The following is a 16489-nucleotide window of genomic DNA, read 5'->3' on the forward strand; positions in this document are numbered from 1 at the left end:
CTCACCTGTAGTCCCAGGGCATAGCAGAACTGCGGTGGCGCCCATTTGGGAGGGAACACCCACCATGCTTCCCTCGTCTGCAGCCCCCCACGGAGCAGGACTGTGGCAACTCCACCGTGCTCGCTGGGAAGAGGATGCCCACCGTGCATCTCTCACCTGCAGTTCCAGGGCATAGCAGAACCGTGGCGGCGCTCACCGTGCCTGTCAGGAAGGAAACTGCCACAGTGCTTCCCTCATATGTAGCTCCCACCGGGAGCAGGATTGCGGCGACGCCCACCATGTTCCTCTGCCTGCAGTCCCTGGGCCTAGAAGAACTGTGGCGGTGCCCATCATGCCTTCCAGGGAGAGAACGTGGTTTTTTTTTTTTTTTTTTTTTTTTTTTTTTTTTATGTGTCCAACTCTGGGCATAGGCTTCACAACCTGCTCCCAAGGCCCAGTAGTCCTCCTATATACCATACACCTCTGCATGTCACCTCTTTGGCCCCAACAGCCACCGTCCTTATTGAATACATGCTAGGGCTGTCTCATCCAGGACTGGTGTATTGGTATTGGCTTCCCTCGTCTGCTAACCCTGCGGCACCCACCGAGGGTCATGCCCCTTGCTTGCCTCACGCCTCCAGGGCCAATCGGGTTGCCCCTCCCGTTCTCCCCACACCCCAAGGGGCAGAACCGGCTCCCCAGCGAAGTCGTTGCTGGAAGGGCTCTGGAGTGGACCTATAGTGAGTAGTACTGTAGTAGTAGTTGTTCCCTAGGCAGTCTAACCGAACAGCCCCGAGTCCCTTAGGAAGGCCATGGCCGAGACCGGGCTTTCCCACAGCACTCTCAAAGAGTGTATGTTGTGTTGTTGGCGTAGGTGATTGTGTACAATGCATTCTTCCATAATGTGCTTAACAGTATGGGGTGCTGTGTTGCATCGTGGACAGGCATCAGCGACGGAGTCATCCAGCCTCTTCTGGTAGCTTAAGAGGGCTGGATGGTCTCCACATCTCAGCCTGGCCAGGTGGACCCTGTCCTCACGAGGAAGATAGGATTCAGAAGGGTGGATGTCAGGAGACCGTGCATGCAGCTGTGTGTTGTCTTTAAGTGACTGAATGGAGCGGCAAGTGATCTGAGTGTGGATATGCTTCTGGAAGCTGGTCTGAGGTGGGCGAGGGGGGAGAGATGACAGTATTTGTGTATGGTATCTTGTGCTGGGTGTTGTTTTGATGTTCCTTGGTGTGGGTGGATGTGCTGCCATGTACTGTAGTGGATGTTGTGGGTTTGTGGAGGTTGCAGCAAGAAACTGGGTGCCTCTCATGTCTAGGTGATCCTTGACTTTGAGGACTGGTAGGTGGTCTGTGGGTGTAGTAGCTGTGCAGCCCGTAATTATTTTTAGGGCCTTGTTCTGTATGATCTGTAGAGTGTTGTAGTGTGTTTTGGTGAGGTTAGAAGCCCAGCCAGGGCTTGCATAATTCATCACTGAACGTATGTATTGTTTGTATACTGTGGTGGTAGTTTCTTTGTTGTGTCCGAATGTTGTATGGGCAAGTGACCTCAGAGCATTGAGTCTTGGTGTTATTTTATTTTTAATGTTTGTGATGTATTGTTTAAATGACATTGATGTATTGTATGTTACACCAAGGATTTTGGGTGTGTGTGTGTGGTAGGGGAGTGTTGTTTATGGTGAGGTGTGGGATGTGACTGTGTTCTGCTGTCCAGTCTGTGAGAAGAGTCACTGTAGATTTGGCTTGGACTATTTTGAGCCTGTTTGTGGTGAACCATTCGTGTAGTGTGTTGAGGTAAGGTTGAATGATGTGTGCAGCTGTGTTTGTGTTTTGGTGCGTGAATGTAAGTGATATATCATCTGAATAGGAAGCTGTGTGTATCTGTAGGGTGTGGGTATGTCATGCATGTATAGGTTAAAGAGTGTAGGGGACAAAACAGATCTTTGGGGGACGCCGTTTGTGAAGTTTCTGATGTTAGAAGACTGACCGGCAAATGTTACGTGTGCACATCTGCCTGCTAAGTAGTTTGCCAGCCATCTTTTTGTGTTATTGTGCATGTTTGTGTTGAGTATTTGGTTTGTGAGGTTGTGGCGGGGGATAGCATCAAAAGCTTTGCTAATGTCTAGTGTGATTAGGAGTGTTCTGTGTGGTGGCCTAGGTGAATTCATGCCATCGAAAACTCTCTGTGTAAGGTCTGTAAGAAGGGTGTTTGTGGAGTGTAGTGGCCTAAAACCATGTGACTAGGCTAGGGGAATGTGAGGTGTGACTAGTTGTAGTACCAGTCGTTCAGTGACTTTAGAGGGGGTGCAGAGGAGTGTGATGGGGCAATGTGAGGAGGGTAACGTGGGGTTTGTTGGGTTTAGAGATAGTGCCTATAGTGAGTCTGGGGGTATGCTTACTACAACCAGCGCCACTACATCACCAGTTGCTGTCGGACTCCCGGAGAAGAAGAGGCCAGGCAGCCCCCTGTCGGACTCCCAAGTCACCGAGGAATGCCCCCAGACCAGCCGGCAAGCCATCCTCCACCAAGGGTAGGCGCAAGGCAGTGCGCCTACTCGCTCTATTCTGCCCCAGTCCCGAGAGACGACGCACCTACGGAGGCCCCTTCAGTGAAAGGCCTCCCTCTATGCAGCTTAGCAGCCCTCACCTGATGATGCAGCGTACAATAGTGGTCCCACACCCCTTCAGAGAGCGCACACCTGACGGGACGCCTCCCACGCCTGGGTGCCACCTGCAGGTACCCCATCAGCATTAGTCACAAACTCCAGTCCCTGTATCTCCCATAGTGTGTGCAATGTCACATTTTATTGTGCCAGCTACTGTATTCTGTATGGTAATACAGGTATACGTGTAAGATTGGTTAGCCTGAGTTTTTGAGCCCTGTTCCTCTGGTTGCATGCTCTGGGCCCGGTTTTGGAAAGAACCCAAATCAGACCCTCGTATTCGGAGAGCAAGAAGTTGAGCTCTGAGGACGTGGCATAACAGTCATGTTTGTCTTTTGCTGCTGCATTTTGTAAGACTTAAGTCAAAAGTGTTACAGATGTGTACAGCAATGCAAAAGGGTGTACCAGTACTGCATTGCTGCAAAAGTTAATATATCCTGGACAAAGCGTTGTAGTGTTTGTACAATGGCCCCTGTGATACCACAACGTCATTGCCAAACTCTTTTTTTTTTTTTTTCTATGTAGGCTGGAAGAGTAGGACAAGACATATTTCTATCTATCTATCTATAGCCCGACGCCCTAATCCCGCAAAGGGTGGCCGCAGACAAAACGCCTCCAAGTCACTCTGTCACCCACCATTTGACTCCCCTCCCCCCAACTCACCCCCCCCTCCCTCATATACCTTTCAACTCCATCCCTCCACCTCACCCTCGGTCTACCCCTCCCTCTCCCTCCCTCCACCTCACCTACATACACCCTCTTAGTCAGTCTTTCATTCTCCATCCTCTCCACATGTCCAAACCACCTCAGTGTATTTCTCCTAATCTTTTCAACCACATCCACATCTACCCCACAACGTTCCTTCACTTCTTCATTCGTCAACCTGTCCCTCCATGTCACTCCACATGCTCCTCTCAAGTAACTCATTTCCACTGCTCTCACTCTTGACTTGTTCCCCTCTTGCAAGGTCCACGCCTCGCTTCCATACGTCAGGGTAGGGATCACAATACCATCATGCAGTGACTTCTTAACTTCCATACTCACCTCCCTATTTCTCATCACTGCTTTCAGTGTGCCAACAACCTTTTTTTTATTTATTGCAGACAGTTGAGGGGAAATTATCGACTTTTACTTGGCACAATGACAATTGATGAATAACTATAACTTCTGATCCTATTCCTGTATTTTGTACAATGCAGATTTTATTTGTATCGGCATTTGACCTTTAAAGGAAAATTAGAGTTAACTAAGACAATAGACACCTTTGCTTGCCACACCTGCCCCTTCAATAGTGTAAGGGGAAAAAAAAAAAAAAGATTTACAGGGGAGGGATGAACCTCGGGGATCCGACTAAACTCTGTTTGTAGTGAAGGTCCACTAATGTGCATAATCTTGTGTTCCTGGGTATTTTTGAAAAAAAAGAAAAAAAAAAGAAAAATGGTGTTGATCCCACTTAAGGGGTAGCCCATGGGCTTTTATCCTCCCTAAAGCCTCGCCCAAATCTATCTATTGCCAGACGCCTCAGTCCTGAAGGGGTGGCCACAAACAAATCGCCTTCATGTCGCCCTGTCCAGTGCCATTTCACTGCCCTCCCCCCAGCTCACACCCCCTTCTCTTTTACCTCTCCACTCCATCCCTGCATCTCATGCTTTGCCTCCCTCTCCCTAACCCCTCCTCCGCCCCACTCACATACACTCATCTCGATCTCCATCATCTCTACATGACCAAACCACCTCAGTGTATTTCCCCTAACTCTTTGTTACATCCACAGCCACACCACAATACTCCTTCATTTCCTCATTTGTCAGTCTGTTTCTCTATGTAACTCCAAATGCTTCTCTCAAATAACTCATTTCCATTGCTCTCACTCTTGACTTGTGACCTTCCAACAAGGTCCAAGCTTCACATCCATATGTTAGAGTTGGTATCCTAGTAGGCTAATATCATGCAGCGACTTTTTAACTTCCATGCTTACTACGTTATTTCATATCACTGCTTTCAAAGAACCAGTCACCTTTCTTACTTGTTATACCATTTCAAGCACTTCATCCTCCAAACTTCCATCCTTACCCAAGTGCTTAAACGCTTTCACATTTTCCATTTCCTTATCATCCAACTTCACTGTATATTCAGTGACTTCATTCTTTCGAAGACCATAACTTTACTCTTCCCTACATTAATCCTTATATTCCTTTTCTTATACACTCTCCAAGAATCATTCACCAGGCCTTGCGGTTCCCCTTTTCACTTAACAATATAGCATCATCTGCCCAAACGTTGCCCTCTCTCATCAGAGCCACTCCAGCATCCACTACTGTACCTTGTATCTCTTTTCTAACCCCATCCATATACAGATTGAACAACCGTGGAGACATGAAACATCCCTGTTTCAAGCCAACATTCAAATAGAAAAATTCACTCAGTTCACTGTCCACATGCATTGCAGCCTTAGCACTCTCGTGCATATACTCTTCATGGCATTCAACTTCCCGTTTACTCCTTATATTCTTAGTATTTTCCACATTCTTTGTCTATCCACCTGCTTTCCTCAAAGCCATGAAGGCCTCATACAGCTTCTTGCATATCTCCAGAAACTTTTCCATTAAAGCCCTGAGGATGAATATCTCATCTACACAATCTCTTCCCATCGTAATACCTCCCTGTTCTTCTCCAGCTAATTCCTCAGTTTTTTCCCTAACTCTTCCAATGCGTATCCTACCAAATACATTGCCTGTTGCACTAAGAAAACATTTTCCCCTTTTCATTTGTAGAGGGGAATAATTTTACCTGACTTCCAATCCTCTGGGACTCTACCTGCCTCCCAGGCCAGTCTGCACATCTTCCATTTCCATTCTACTATTATTTCTCCCCCATGCTTCAGTATTTCACCACATACTCCATCACTTTCTGGGGCTTTGCCCATTTTGACTTTCTTCATTGCCTATACTACTTCCATCCTACTGACCTCTTCCTCCCTTCTCACCATCCTCCTTCTCCCATCCCCTTATACTTGCATCACGTTCATTCTCAATGTTTAAAATGTTCCTTGTTCTCTCCATATGCTCACTTTTTCTCTTCTCCGCTATCAATCTGCCATTTTTTATCTCTCACTCCCCTACTAACTTCTTTATTATCATGTCTAACTCTCTTTACCTCCTTCCAGAACACTTTCTTACATTCCCTCCGCTCTGCACTCAAATTCCTTCCAAATTCATCCACTCTCTTTTTTCTCTTACCAGTCTTTTCACCTCTCTCCTCCTCTCTGTGTTCAGCTCTCTCTTCCGTCTCTCAACTTCTTCCATGCCTCTGTGTCCCTTCCACTCACTGTATGCTTTCTTTGCACCACAGCTTGCCTCACCTCTTCATTCCACCATGCAGTTCCTTGTACCCCCTTTCGTCTTCTCTCCAACCCACTCAGCACCTCACATACTGCACAGATTCCTTCTGATAAAATCTTGCATACAACTTCCACCTCTCCCATCTACTCCATGATATTTATCCAGTCACTCCTGCACTTCTCATATTCTGACCTTTTCCCATCATCTTGCAACCTTTTTACGCTCCTTGCATGGACTATTTCCTCCTGTCCTTCCCTCCTTCTATTCCCCTATTGCACTTGAACCTTGACTTTCATCATCACCAAGTGGTGATCGGAAAGTTCACTCCCCCAACCTCTGTATGCTCTTGCATCAATTACATACCTTCTCAATCTGTCATCCACACACACATAATCAGCCATTGCCTTCCGTTCATTCAGTTCACAACCCACCCTTCTCATCACTCGCCACGTATACCTGTGGATCATTTTGTGCTCAAAGAGGGTACTGATTATCCCCAAATCTCCAGTCGAAATTGCTCTCTCATTCCTCTCAAACTTTTTCCTGCACACTTCCACATTTGCCCAGAACTCTTCTTTCACTCTGCTTGCGCGATTTTGCATCGGCATATACACACAATTTATATTCCCACTTTCAGTCGTACCACACAGTCCTTGAACCAACTGATCTGTACTCTCTTATATTCACCTTCCATCTCTTGCACACAACATTACATACACCCCCTTTTGCCCACTCATTTTCACCTGCTTCCGTGCATATACCCCATCTTTACTCTGACTCTCACCCCTTCATTTGGTCTCAGTTAATCCACATATGTCCAATTTTGCACCCTCAAGCACCTGGACAATCTCTCTCTCTCACCTCATCATTCACATTCACACCCCCTGTAATGACCTGACTGAAATCTGATAAATTAATCACACTGTCCTGGCCAAGATCCGACCTTAGACCCTAGCGCTTGATGAGTGTGCACATTATCACTGACCCAAAGAGAGGATCCACTTTGCCTCTAAGCAATGCGGGGCATTTGTACACCCCATTACATCACTCTTTTCTCCCCTTGGTGATTAATTTTGTCAAGCGTATTGCATCGGAGGCCATCACTGGGGGTGCTGCGGACCACATTAGATAGCTCACTCCCGTGATGTAAGGCCTAAGACGCTGTCAATAACAACATCATTGCCCTCTAAGCCCTCGCCTTACATTCCACACCGCTTCCAGCCAATTAAATCAGACTGAAACCTAACTGAAATACCCACCCAGCAGAGCAATCCCTACACCACCACCCCAGGGGGAGGACGTGGGGAAGTAGCCCCCACCCCAAGAGGAGGCAATGGGGAGACACACCGGCGTTCCGCACCACAGTGGCGTATATCCCCCATGACCTGACGCCCTTCTTTCACTCAGCTGGACCACCAGGAAGTACTTCCATCGAGTGCGTTACCCTCTGACAGAGAGAGCACTCGCCAGAATTGGGGTGGGACTTGCCCTAGGAAATTCCCAAGTAAGCCCTCAGATGCAGAGTCCACCGGATCTGCCTTCACAGGAGGGAGAGCTGCAGCCAGCGTTCACAGTCCTACTATACCCCGGGGGAGCAGCAGTGCAGTAGTATCCACTGGATCTACTGTAGGAGGAGAGTTCACCAGATTTCCTCCTTCTGCCACCCACCTCCGGGAGCAGGCGTCTCGGACCATCACCTCAACGACCTCCGCCTGTGCTCCCCAGGAGGATGACAGGCCCCGTGGTAGTATCCACTGGATCTACCACGGGGGGAGAGACCACCGGTTGTCCCCCAGCTGCACTTTCCCCTGGCAGCAGGAGGGCAGCAGAGTCCACTGGACCTGCTGTAGAAGACAGAAGACCTGCTGGGACTTCTCCTCCTGTTGTCCCCGGGATGAGTGGTCCCCCAGCAGTGTCCCCTGGACCTGTCAGCCCGAGGGAGTGTCCTCCGGATCTCCCTTAACTACTACCCCGGGAGGGAGCCTGGGCAGTGTTCCCTGGACTCGCCAGACAGAAAGAGTGTCCTCCGGACCCCCTTCCTCTGCCCCGGCATGGAGTTTTGGGAGGGACCATCAGGCCCACCAGGCTGAGGAACAGGCCACCGGTCGTTCCTCCTTTGTGACTCTGGAGGCTCCCTACAAGGGCGCCGTCTCTGGCTCAGTCCACCCTTCCTATGGCTGAGCAAAACGCCTCTCCCACCTCCCCTCCTCCATGGAGAGTGGAGACTGCTCCTCAACAGGGCCCCCATCAGCGAGTATACCTGGGATGGAACCACCCTGAGGCCAAGCATCCTATCTCTGCAGCCCAGCCCCTGACACCCTCAGCAGCTGATGGACTCCCCCAGGGCGAGCGGCTGCAGTCCACCCCTGACAGCCTCCTCCTCCAGGCAAGACCGCAGCTCCTGGATGATGGCAGGCATCCTGCAGCGCAGTCCCCGATGCCCTCAGCAGCTGATGGACTCCCCCAGGGCGAGCGGCCGCAGTCAACCCCTGATGGCCTCCTCCTCCGGGGGAGACCACAGCTCCAGGACAATGAAGGGCATCCGGTGGCTGGCCCTAGGCCTGGACCAGCCCAGATCCGTCCCCAGGACTCCCACCTCAGCTAAGAGGAGGCGCTGCGCTGCGTGCCTCCTAGCCCTGCTCGGCCCCAGCCCAGAGGGCCACCACACTCCAATTGCCCCCACCAGGAAATGGCTGCCCATCACTCCGCCCTTCAGCTCAACCTGGACCCCTGACCACGCCGTACGAGACTTGTGCCGGGAACAAACCCCGAACAGCCCTCCTCCCACACTGGGTCACCACCTACGGCTAACTGTGCTATAGCCCTGGGCGCATCCCTCGCGCCCACTGACGACCCAGCCTACACTGCGAGATACTTCCCCCCCCCCCCCGACGATTCCCCGTGCTACAGACCCTTCGTGTGAACCCCTCCCCCTCCCCAGAGTGTCGCGTCCTTGTGTGTCCTAGATTGTACCAAACACAAGTGTGATTCCCCCATGTGCATACCCTTGTGTGTCCCCCCCCCTCTGTGTGTAACCCCCTGCCCCATAGGTAATACCCACACTTCCCTGTGTAATGTCTCTGACCCGTCATATGTGGACCGTGACCCCTGTGCCAGACGAGTGGTGACATACAGTGTTCTAGTGCAGTGGAATATCCATCCCTCCCCGCTTCCCCGAGATCCGCATACGAGACCCATGTGATATATCCGATCGAGAGTATATTTCAGTGTAGTACACCATAACTGGGTTGTTGAGCGTGTTGTTCCCTCTTTGTGCAATACATACCTGACCTGGCTCTATGTTCTATGTAATGTGATATATAATGTCTTGTGTTATATTGCGTTCATACCACATACGTGTATTGTGTTGAGATATACAGTGTCGTGTGTTATATTGCGTTCATGCCACATACTGTAGGTGTCTTGTGATATATAGTGTCGTGTGTTATATTGTGCTTATACTACATATGGGTATTGTAATGCGATATATAGTTTCATTGTGTTTTTATTATACTTTGTCATAAATAGTGTACTCATATTTTATATAGGATTGTCCATGTACTAGTGTGTGAACAGTTGTACTCTAAGATAATATACGTGTAGATCTGATTAGCCTGTATTTGAGCCCTATCCCTTGTCTGCATACTCTAGCCCAGTCCAGAATAAAAGAACCCAAGGCCCACACCATGTCTGAACCCAAGAAGTTGGGCGCAGAACACGCTGCATAACACTAACAAATTAATCACACTGTCCTGGCCGAGATTCGATCTGAGGCCCTCGCACTTGATACGTGCGCACGTTACCACTGAACTTGCCAAAGAGAGGATCCCCGCTTTGTCTCTCGTTCGTTCATTCGTCTTAAGATTCCCTGCACCTATAGTGGAGGCCGGGCCATACATTAGTCCGGTCAGTGGGGGTGAGCTTTTTCATAGTCAAGGGGAAGACAGGGCCTGGGGGGCTGCCCAGCTCACACGCCCTGTCTTCTGCTTTTATGTGTGTGTGTGTGTGTGCTTTGCCTTTAATGAACACATTTTATTTAAGGGGATTTTTTAAGACCCACGGTGGGTCCTGTATAGTGTACTGATTTCCCGTCTGTAAAAGTCCCGGTATTTCAAATATTTTTTTTTTGAAGGGGGTCTGTGTTAAGTCAAGTTGATATTCTGAAGAGAAACTCTGATGGCTCATTTTTAAAAACTAATAGTCAAAAGTTACCATTAGATAATGTGTATATTACTTTTCTATTTATTTATTTTTACTGCCATGCGGGAGACACCATTCATTTGTTTTAAGTTACCTATGGAATTGACATCCGTACTGTCAACTAGTACGTTATAAATTATACATTGATTTATTATTCTCCTATTACAGAAATTTGGGATTGTGTCTGATTATAATTATTAATGTCTGAAATTATGTGAATAAGTGTAAGAAAACTAATTAAAAAAACTAACACTGTACTTAGGATTGTGCTACGAACTGATGCTGTCCCAACAAGCTGCGCGAGCTTGTGGCTGCTGGAAGAGGTGTTGTGCTTGAAATGTGAATTGAGTTACTTGCAAGGGTACATAGACTTTGATAGTGAAGAGTGTAAATTCCTAGTAAATAAACAAAATCTGAACTGGTAATTGAACCGGCAGTAGCCAGTTTTGCGGCAGGACATGTCATCTGAAGACTGTACAATTGTCAATCAATCGTACCACTGAAAATTTATCGTATTGGCTTAAGTAGTACTCACAACAAATAAACAATTCAGGAGTCATTTATTAACAAAGTGAATCAAGAACTTTCAAGTAAGGAGGTGGGAACTTCGACTACAATGACGCACAGAGGACAGTTTGACGAGTGAGTAACCCACCCTTTGAGGCCGGTTCACACTAGCTAATTCGCGGCGTTTTTTTTTTTTTTTTTTTTTTTTTTTTACAGGAACAAAAATGCCGATTTCGGCATTCCTCCCGGAAAGATGTACACATGTACGGGGAGAGCAGAGACCAGTCCAGTCCAGTAGAAGGCATGGGATAAGCATTTATAACGGCTCCCACTTTCTCATGTTTATTTTTCTTAAATTTTGTCATTATTATTATTATTATTATTATTATTATTATTATTATAACTACAGCATTTTATATACATCTTTTTCCTTTTTTGTTTCTGTCCCTGTTCTGTTCTTCATGTTTAATGGCTATTTTTTACTTTTGTTATAATTATTATCATGATTTTTGGCTTATAATGTTTGTTTTTGCTCAGATTTTACTAATGAAGGCCTTCCTGATTTCAATTTCTTTACAGTTTGGTATATCAAATGCTAGCATGTTTGCTATTTTGGCTTTGCCTATATTTTGATTATTACCGGTATCTATGAATTGAAAATAACGTCTTATGTCATTGTATTCCGTACAGTCCAGTAGGAAGTGTTCTAGTGTTTCTGTTTCTGATTTGCAGCATGCACATTCCTCTCTTTTTCACAGAAATCTATTTCTCCAGTTTAAAGGAAGTGAGTTTGTTCTTGCTTTTACAAGTATTTTGGTACCTATTGTGTTGTCAACCTAACTTTCCTCTTTTATGTTTTTCTTGTACTCTTTACATATATTGAGTGTTGATTTTGTTTGTATTTCTGTTCTCCACTTTGCTGTGTCACATTCTTTTATTCTATTCACAATATTCTCCTTGGTCATTCTATTAATGTCAGTTACATTTATTTTTAGTTCACACATATATCTTTTTAGTGTTTTTATCCATTTTGTTTCTTCATTTTCAGATTCTTTTATAAACATTTTCCTAACAAGTTCATTTCTGTCCTCTTTTATTAAGTGCTTTGTAAAAAGCATTTTAATTTTCCTGTCTCTATCTCCACTTGAGGTGGCTCCAATCTTTCCTCTTTGAGGCACAGTTTTGCTGTGTATGTGGGAACTTGTAATATTGCCCTATATACTGAGTTTTCAGTATTCTGTAGTTTTGTATTTCCTCCTCTGTAAAGTTTACTTCCTTGCAACAACACTGTATATCATATTTGCTAACTGATTTGCTTTGTTTAATCTTTGTCTTTTATACTCTGTAAAGCAGTTTTTCTTGTTTGTGATACTGACTCCCAAGTAGGTGATGGATTCGCATACAGTAGGCTCGCACAGTACGGGAGAGATTGGGCGGTCCACGACCTCGCGCACTGAGAATACATAACCTCATGGGAAAATTACCTATGGGCAGTACCCCCTCATACCTGGACATTTTTTGGCCCTTAGAGACATAATGAAGGTCAAAATTTTCAGACATTGTACTGTACTACAGATATAGCTACAATAACAAAAATATGGGTAGTCACCTTAACAACAGTAGACAACAAGCCTGATGAACTTAAATAACAGGGGTTCATAGGCACGGCAACACTTACAGCGCCGCACCTCCGGCCGCACCAACACTTCCCTCCACAGACTCCTCTTGAGTACCTTCCCCAGGAGCCTCAAAGTCACTCACTTTGGCCATAAACCCCTCGAAGTCCAATGCTGACACTTCTGACATTGCATCCTCTTCATCCTCAACAGGCTCAGGAGCAGACAATGTAGCTGGTTCCTCAATTTCACTAACTTGAGCCCGCTGTGTGTAACTTGTTATGAGAGTTTGTTTCTTGCCTGTGCCTGTTTATTTCTTGCCTGTGCCTGTCTGTGTAGAAACGGAAGAGTTTGTTGATACCAACCAGAACTTCCTCCATTCTTAGGCTGCTCACTTCCTGTTCCTTCACTTCCTCCTTGAGCTTATCCACAGCAGCAAGGATCTTGCTTATTTTTGACATACACAGCTCTGTATTCCCCTCCATCACACTAGGCTGCTCCACTTGACTCTGCCTGGCATTGGTCCCTGTGTCAGCCTCATCTGTCCGTTGTAACACTTACTCGGGAGGCTGTTCTTCAGCAGCTTGCACTTCTCGTATGTCCGCCAATGGAACATCCTTGAAATCTGGTACAGCTTGTGCTGTTGACAGTGTTGCTGCCTCAGCCTCGGCCAGTGGTTGAATGGCCATCTCCTGGGTCGTGCATAAGTGAGGCACTAGCATTTGCCACGCATGGTTCACCGTTGCAGGTGTAATCTGGTGCCAGGCTTGTAGAAGAAATTCAACTGCGTCCTTCACTGTAAAACGACGCCTAAATGCCTCAACAGTCGTGGCATCTGTGGCAGGTCAGGATACAGCTGCTGGCAGAGATGGAACGGGAGCAGATGGTTCATTGAGGTCTTTGTCGTGATCTTCTTGTAGGGCATGAAGCTCCTCTTGTGTGTCGGTCTTCCTGCGTAGGTAGTCGTACATTTGCTTATGATAGAAGTGCTTCGCAGTAGCGATCAGTTCTTGATCCAGTGGCTGCACTAGTGTCATCGTCCGGGGCGGCAGAAACACAGCATGACAATCCTTGTGGAGATCTTCTAGGTATGGAAGGTGACTTGGTGTATTGTCAAGCACAAGGAGCATCTTAAATGGAATGCCCAGTTCCCGACACTTGGCCCTGGCATCGGGGACTTAGCACCTCGTTAACCAGTCTGCCATAATGTTCCTGGTCATCCAACCATTTGCAGACTTGTACCAGTACACGCCACTTGCGTCCATGTTCGTGAGGTTTTTGTAGCGCCTTGGGTGTAGAGCTGTGTGTACAACAATTGGCCTCATCTTGTGGCTCCCAGACAGGTTTACAGTGAACATTACCATCATCTTACAGTTCTGGAGCTTGCGGCCAGGGGCTAGTTTCTGTCTTTTAGCGTTGTAAGTTGATTTGGACATGGCCTTGTAGTATAACAACGTTGTAGATCTGGTCCTTGGTGTACTGTCCCTCTTCAAGAAGTGCTCTAAATATCGCAGGATAGTCTCTCACGGCCAGCTCGTCAGCAGAGGCACATTCACCAGACACTTTGACGTGACGGAGTTCCTTGCGCTTTGAGAACACGGTCCAGCCATCCAACCGATGCCTTAGAAGGTTTGTCCACATTTAACTTGCGAGATGCTGCCTTGTGAAAGAGCTAGGCTTGGTTCCAAATAAATCTGCCATTCAGTGGAACACCTTCCTTCTTCTTCCTCATTATGAAGGTGGCAAGATACCGTTCCATTAGCATCATCGCACAATTTCCTACCTGTGAGCGGCCGTCTAGGTCAGACACACCATATGTCTTCACTAGAGCTCTCATGGCATCACGGTTCTTCCATATTGTTCTCACTGTTGATTCAGCCAGTCCCAGGGCTTTCCTGATGGCGATGTTTCCTTGTCCCTCCTCCTTCATCTTGATGATCTCTAACTTGGTGGCGTGCATCAGAAGTTTCTTAACTCTTGAGATTGGAGCCATGGTGCAGCGAAGTACAGGCCAGGATGGAGCAGCAAAAAAAACGCCACACTTTGTGCACGACAGGTTAGCTGTAGAGAGCGGATCCGCACTGTGCACGAGCCAGGACTGTTTTGGCGCGCCTGCCGCCTTGTACCCCAAGCTGCGCAGTAGAATGCCTGGGAATTTCTGCGCATCAGCATGATGACGTGATGCGTCGTTTGAGGGGTGGTCGTGTACTAATAGAAAATGGCGTTTTTGAGCCACTCCTTGCCTCTACTTCACATTCTGTGAGGTAAACTCGCGCATTCAAGGTTTTTGGTTATGATTTTTGGTCATGCACACAATGCGAATCGCACACTGTGCGAGCCTACTGTATTTGGATGTTTTCAGTGCTTTGTGGTTGTTCTTTGTTCTATCTATCTATAGCCCGACACCCTAATCCCTCAAAGGGTGGCTGCAGACAAAACGCCTCCAAGTCGCTCTGTCACCCACCATTTGACTACCCTCCCCCCAACTCACCCCCCCCTCCCTCATATACCTCTCAACTCTATCCCTCCACCTCATCCTGTCTACCCCTCCCTCTCCCTCCCTCCACGTCACCTACATACACCCTCTTAGTCAGTCTTTCATTCTCCATTCTCTTCACATGTCCAAACCACCTCAATGTATTTCTCCTAATCTTCTCACCCACATCCACATCCACCCCACAACGTTCCTTCACTTCTTCATTCGTTAACCTGTCCCTGCACGTCACTCCACATGCTCCTTTCAAGTAACTCATTTCCATTGCTCTCACTCTTGACCTGCTCCCCTCTTGCAAGGTCCACGCCTCGCTTCCATACATCAGGGTAGGGATCACAATACTATCATCCAGTGACTTCTTAACTTCCATACTCACCTCCCTATTTCTCATCACTGCTTTCAGTGTACCAACAACCTTCCTTCCCTGCTGTACCCTTTCACGCACTTCATCCCCCAAAGTTCCATCCTTACTCATCACACTACCCGAGTACTTGAATGCACTCACATTCTCCATATCCTCACCATCCAACCTCACTGCACACTCTGTGACCTCATTCCTCTCAAACACCATAACTTTACTTTTGTTTACATTAACTTTCAGATTCCTCCTCCTACACACTGTCCCAGATTCATTCACCAAACCTTGCAACCCCCATTCATCTTCACTCAACAATACTGTATCATCAGCAAACAGCAACACCGGAATCTTCCAAATCTCACCCTCATTCATTAGAGCCATCCCCACATCCACTGCCCTACCTTGCACCTCCTTTACAACCCCATCCATGTATACATTAAACAGCCATGGAGACATCACACAACCCTGTTTCAGTCCCACATTGAGATCAAAGAACTCACTCAGCTCACCATCCACTCGCACCGTAGCCCTAGCTCCCTCGTACATACCCGGTACTCTTCACAGCACTCAACAATTTTCCCTCCACTCCATATATTCTTAATACCTTCCAGGTACCTTGCCTGTCTATTCTGGCATAAGCTTTCTCCAAGTCCATGAAGGCAGCGTACACTTTCTTTCCCTTCTATAGATACTTCTCCACTAAACATCTTAGAACAAATATCTGATCTACACACCCTTTTCCCTTCCTAAATCACCCTTGTTCTGTTCCAACTAGCTCCTCTGTCATATGCCTAACCCTATCAATGAGTATTCTACCCTATATTTTACCAGTCACACTAAGAAGGCAAATACCCCTATGGTTACCACATACTTCTCTCTCCCCTTTTCCTTTGTATAAAGGAACAATAATACCTGATTTCCAGTCCACATACCCATCAATTCCTGGGGTCTTTCCCAACTTAATCTTCTTCATCGCTTCCACTACTTCCGCCCTACTGATCTCTTCCTCCCTCCTCTCATCTCTTCTTCTCCCAGCCATTCCCCAACCACTTATACTTGCATTGCTCTCACTTTCTCCATTCAACAGATCCTCAAAGTGCTCCTTCCATCTCCTCAATTTCTCTCACTTTTCCACCAACAATCTATTATTCCTATCTTTCACTCCCCTACTATTTCCCCTTTCACACTACCTTACTTTCTTTACCTCCTTCCAAAACAATTTCTTACTCTCCCTCCATTTCACTCTCGGATTCCTCCCAAACTCTTCATCCACTTTCTTCTTACTCTCTTTCACGAGTGTCTTAACCTCCCTTCTCCTGCTCACATACA

At 47.0% G+C, this 16489-nt stretch overlaps 1 protein-coding gene across 2 annotated transcripts in view; it reads left to right on the forward strand.

Annotated features, from left to right (window-relative positions):
* The first annotated feature begins 10452 nt into the window (after nt 1-10452).
* Nucleotides 10453-16489, forward strand: part of LOC145404120 (uncharacterized) — a 213095-nt gene continuing 207058 nt past the window's right edge. For both annotated transcript variants that reach the window (XM_080275742.1, XM_080275743.1), the window contains exon 1: nt 10453-10827. In XM_080275742.1, coding sequence (XP_080131868.1) covers nt 10802-10827 — 26 coding nt within the window. In that variant the 5' untranslated portion in view covers nt 10453-10801. The remainder of the gene's footprint in view (nt 10828-16489) is intronic.

This window comes from Coenobita brevimanus, chromosome 62 (genome assembly GCF_032717465.1).
Source record: "Coenobita brevimanus isolate Jiangsu-jjx chromosome 62, ASM3271746v2, whole genome shotgun sequence".
Lineage (NCBI taxonomy): Eukaryota > Metazoa > Arthropoda > Malacostraca > Decapoda > Coenobitidae > Coenobita > Coenobita brevimanus.